Source organism: Limulus polyphemus, unplaced genomic scaffold (assembly GCF_000517525.1).
Source record: "Limulus polyphemus unplaced genomic scaffold, Limulus_polyphemus-2.1.2 Scaffold4436, whole genome shotgun sequence".
NCBI classification, from domain to species: Eukaryota; Metazoa; Arthropoda; class Merostomata; order Xiphosura; family Limulidae; genus Limulus; species Limulus polyphemus.
In genome coordinates this window covers 60,916-65,922 of record NW_013670046.1, presented here as the reverse complement: position 1 = coordinate 65,922, position 5,007 = coordinate 60,916, and the positions used below count along the sequence as shown (strand labels likewise).

General features: G+C 36.0%; 1 protein-coding gene across 1 annotated transcript in view; it reads right to left on the bottom strand.

The window, feature by feature from the left end:
• The window catches only part of LOC106471148 (chymotrypsinogen A-like), a 21,369-nt gene that overhangs the window by 14,471 nt on the left and 1,891 nt on the right, over nt 1-5,007 (bottom strand). The window contains exons 2-4 of the mRNA XM_013931735.2: nt 4,015-4,076; nt 1,440-1,469; nt 1,061-1,140 (exon numbers count right to left, since the gene is read on the bottom strand). Of these exons, the coding sequence (XP_013787189.1) occupies nt 1,061-1,140; nt 1,440-1,469; nt 4,015-4,076 (172 nt within the window). The remainder of the gene's footprint in view (nt 1-1,060; nt 1,141-1,439; nt 1,470-4,014; nt 4,077-5,007) is intronic.

Sequence of the window (5,007 nt, the reverse complement as noted above, 5' to 3'; positions counted from 1 at the left end):
CCTACGACAGAGACTATATTGGATAGGTATGAGGCAAGATGTGGAAGAATGGTGCAGGACGTGCAGTACATGTTGTGCTTAAAGAGGACCCAAGCATAAGGGACGTGCTCTAATGAAATTGTATCAAGTTGGTGCACCAATGGAAAGAGTAGCCGTTGACATTGCTGGTCCTTTGCCCCAAACTAGTGCAGGAAACAAGTAAATTTGGTTGTGGTGATGGATTATTGCACCAAGTGGCCTGAGGCATATGCAATACCAAATCAGGAAGCTACAACTGTAGCTTCGGTTATTTGTGATTTTCTTCTTCAGATTTGGTATGCCATACGAACTGCATTCAGATCAAGGCCGTAACTTTGAATCAGCTGTGTTCCATGAATGCTGCAAGTTGTTTGGCATACGAAAGACCAAGACAATGCCACTTCACCCACAGTACGTCCAAAATCAGTATGTTTTTTGTCAGTTTAAACTTAACAACTTTTATAATACACTATAAATCACAGTGATTCACAATCTCGATTACTTCACTCTCGACGAGCGCAAAACATACACTTTACGGCTCACTAACTCGGAACTCACTGAATAGTGGCCAATCACACTTTTTCTTCACTTCACCTATCTAGTTTATAGGTTTTTTCTCACGGTGACTAAAAAGGAAGTTCATATTTCCTTTACATGTTGACCTCTTGCTAAACAAAAGTGGCAAAAAGAAGATGAATTCTGAACGATTTTCAATGGAAGAAAACTTATAAAACAATGTATTATCTAGAGGACAACATGTAAAGGAAATATGTACTTATTCACTTCTGTTTAGCTAGAAGTCAACACGTAAGGGAAATATGTACTAATTTTCTTTACATGTTGACCTCTAGATAACACATTGTTTTATAAGTTTTCTTACATTGAAAATCTTTCAGAATTTATCTTCTCTTTGTCACTGAAGTATTATTTCGAGATTTAATTAATAGTTTCTCAGACACAAAATACGATATAATTATTCTTTACTGTCTTAAACAGTTCCTATTTTATTAAACTACCTACAAAAACCAGAAGTAAAACTTACCATAAATGGGTATTCGTTTAGATCCGTTCTTTCGCCATTAACAATTCGAGTGGACAGGTGGGAAGAGTGGTTACCACAGACTCCAAAATGAAAACACTTAATTATTGAATTTTTTTATGATATAAACTACATTTCTTTGTTCAATATTATTTTCAATTACTGAACGACTTCTGAGTTTATAATTTTTTGAAATTCGACAATTTATAAAAGCAAGTAAACTTACCAAAGGTATCTAAAATATTGATAATGCAGAAAGGATATGTGTAAAACATTAATCAACAAATATAGACACAACGGCATGACCACCGAGTTCTTTGTTATTATTCCTGAAATATAAATATAGAAACACGACAATTGTAACGAAAAGTACTATACCTACCACATTCATCTTCCGTCCCTCTGTCGGTACCTTTAAGTAATAAAAATAGTTATCATTATTCTGGTGTTTTCAAAAAATTCCTCTTATGTACATTATCGGGATTATTGAGGAAAATTTATGAAATTTAAAGATTAACTTCTCACCAAGCTACGTTTAAGTACCATGGCTACTTTGACATGTCATTGTCCACTTGTACAAGAGCATAAATACAACAAAATAGTCTTATTTTCTTACACAACTATGGTTAAATACCGTCGTTACTTTGGAACATAACTTTCCGCTTTACTTCAGCGGATAAGCTCTTTGATAACGTTGTATTATATAAAAATGCTCATGAAACTTTGTTTGACGAACATTTTGTATTATAGTGTCAATTAATCAGCATCCCTAGTGGCGTGGAATTCCTCCTGGTGGCTGAAGCGATCAAATCAGTTGCCCATTGAGAAGTTTTCGATCAAAGTTTCATTAACGATTGTCCAATTAAAGCTTACGGTGTTTTTGTGAATGTAAGAATTATCCCACAGCAATCAGTAAACCAATAGTTAGTTATATCATTAGTTGGAAAGTAGAGGAGTCACAGACATGAACAAAAATCGTTACACAATATTATCAGTCTCATATGCATTTTTACCTCTAGGTCCCTGTAAAGAACTTTATAGTTGTGTTAATACTTCTGGAGTAAAATAACATACAACATTGTCACTTGAAACGTATTTACCACTTAGCAGTATCCTCCCCTTTTTCTTGACAAAAAGGCACAAAATGTAATAAACTTGCAAAAATCAATTAATCTGATCACGTGAAGGCCCTAACTGTTAAAAAAGTTGAATCTACTATATATGTTGTTTAACTGTCAAACTGAAAGATTTTCTTTATACGATATACGAATACAGTAATATCATTTTATATAGTCCAGAGAGAGAATGACAACATTTCTTTGTCTCTTTTTGAAGCTAGCTGAGCCGTTTAACAGTTTTATACCAGAAGGTGTGTTGCATCATAAGGTGAGCATGTATTTGAAGTTTTGATTGTCTCTAGCCAAACTTAATTTTTATGAATGTGTGACTCTCCCTATCAACAGCTGCAGCAATGAATGTTGTACAGTGTCGAAACTGGGAGGAGAATTCACATGTCATGAAGAGCTGGGTCTGATAATGTTGTACAGTGTCGAAACTGGGAGGAGAATTCACATGCTATGAAATAAACATGTTGCTACAGTTGATGATGTACTGTGGTCGATCTTGTTCACAGCGCCTGCTGAATGTATTGGCTGTAGGTATAAAGTCACAATCTTGTAATCAGTCAGCCATTCTTCGCCACTGTTGACCAGACTGTGACCTTATATCTATGACCAACGGGTTCTGCATCTTTGTAAGTGCAGTATATAATTTCACCAAATCATTTAACTTTGATATTGGAGTGTTTATTGCGTTAAGTTATTCTTCAACGTATGTTATAAGTTCGGCAAATGCAACTTTTTTAAACGTAACATTCCTGTGACATTCAGATGATTGGTGACTCCACGAGTGTGCCACTGTTATGTAATGATAGCAAGCACTTCAAATGCTATTTCACTTCAATAGTAATTTCATGATCAACATCATCCTCATCTAGTTTAAGATCTTACAAAATTAACCAAGTACTCTACCAATACCTTGACGTTTTGATCCAGCTGGACATATTAGTCTTTCATTTGTAGACCTCTGGCCGAAAATTCACATTGACCAGACTAGCAAATCTACCTCATTGAACATCAGACAAGCATCATTGTGACATTTAAATAAAACAAGAAGTGAATTGACATTTTTATCAACATTTTGAGTCCTCACGTGATCAGATTCATAGTTTTCTGCACGTTTTGTTAATTTCGTGACACTTCATCAAGAAAGGAAAAAGATTAAGGTTATTGATAAAATAATCAAAACAGAAACTTCTTGTTGTATATAATTTTATAATATAATCAATGTAGTTTTAAAGTTTTATACAAGAATATAGAACTGTAATCTAGAAAACTAGAGGCGAAAGTGTACATGAAACTAATAATATCATGTAATGAATTTCTTCACGTTTGTTTCTTCTTTACTTGTCGTTCAGCGGTGGATTGTTTGTTTTTGTCTGTTTTTGAATTTCGCGCAAAGCTACACGAGGGCTATCTGCGCTAGCCGCCCCTAATTTAGCAGTGTAAGACTAGAGGGAAGGCAGCTAGTCATCACCACCCACCGCCAACTCTTGGGCTACTCTTTTACCAACGAATAATGGGATTGACCGTCACATTATAATGCCCCCCCCCGGTTGAAAGGGCGAGCATGTTTGGTGGGACGGGGATTCGAACCCGCGACCCTCAGATTACGAGTCGAGCGCCTTATCCACCTGGCCATGCCGGGCCCGTTCACCGGTGGAACAGCGGTAAGTTTACGGACTAACAACGCTAAAGTCCGGCGTTCGATTCCCTATGGTGTACATAATAGGTAGCCCAACGTGGCAAACGAATCCTCTTACTTGTTTTACTAATAATGATCCTTAATTAGCCAAGTATTAATGGTACTATGATCGGAAACTCTTCAAGTGGTCACACTTGCTAGCGTTTGCCACCAGGGGCGCTGATCAGTTGGCACTATATCAGAAAATGCTCCACACCTAAATTTGTATAAATATTCTATATTTCACTCTCTTACATAGACGTGCACAAACCTGCCGATTCCTTGTGTTTATCCAACTACAGTTAAATACAATGTAAACTTTGACACGTTACTTTCCACTTGTACCAGGATACAAATACAACAACCAGTTTTATTTTCTGACACAACTACGGTTAAATACAATGGTTATTTTAAAACCTGATTCTCCAGCTTTTAATAAGATACAAATCTATATAGATATAACAGTATTGTCTGTTTTATGTCTATGTAACTACTTCACAGGATGTGGGTGGATCTTCACCAAAATGGGTATGGGGGTTCATTGGGTCCCTGGAGAGATACATACAAATGTTCAGTTTTACATTTTGCAGTTTTTTGGGCGTTTTTTACAATTACATATACGGGAAGCTACTTTTCGTGTCCAAAGATAGCCTTTCATTAATCATAAACTTACATAACTTCCATTCAGCTAACATACAATAAATCAGTTTTATTTTCTTAAACATCTAAAGTTAAATACTGTGGCTATTTTGGAACGTGACTTTTCGCTTTTACTAAGACACAAAACAGCATACCAAAGACTACTAACATCTAATATATTGTTACGACAGCGGAAGTCAAGCGACGCTGGGAGCATACGCGCTGAAGTTTCTAGAAGGATCATGACTTATCGAGGAACTCCGCGAATATACAAGTGTTTGCCAGGCGCCCTCTTTTTAGTATATAAGCCCGGCAAATAAAGCAAGCGATAGATAGATATGCAGATTGATTGAAGAGATAGATAACTGAGTCAAGCGAACAGTAGGCACCGTAAGTAAAGTGTGTAAATCACTGTGATTTATAGCGTGTGTTATAAAATTTGTTAAGTGTATTACAAAGTTGTATCGAGAAAAAATAAACGGGTTTAATTAAGAAAGGATTTGTATCGC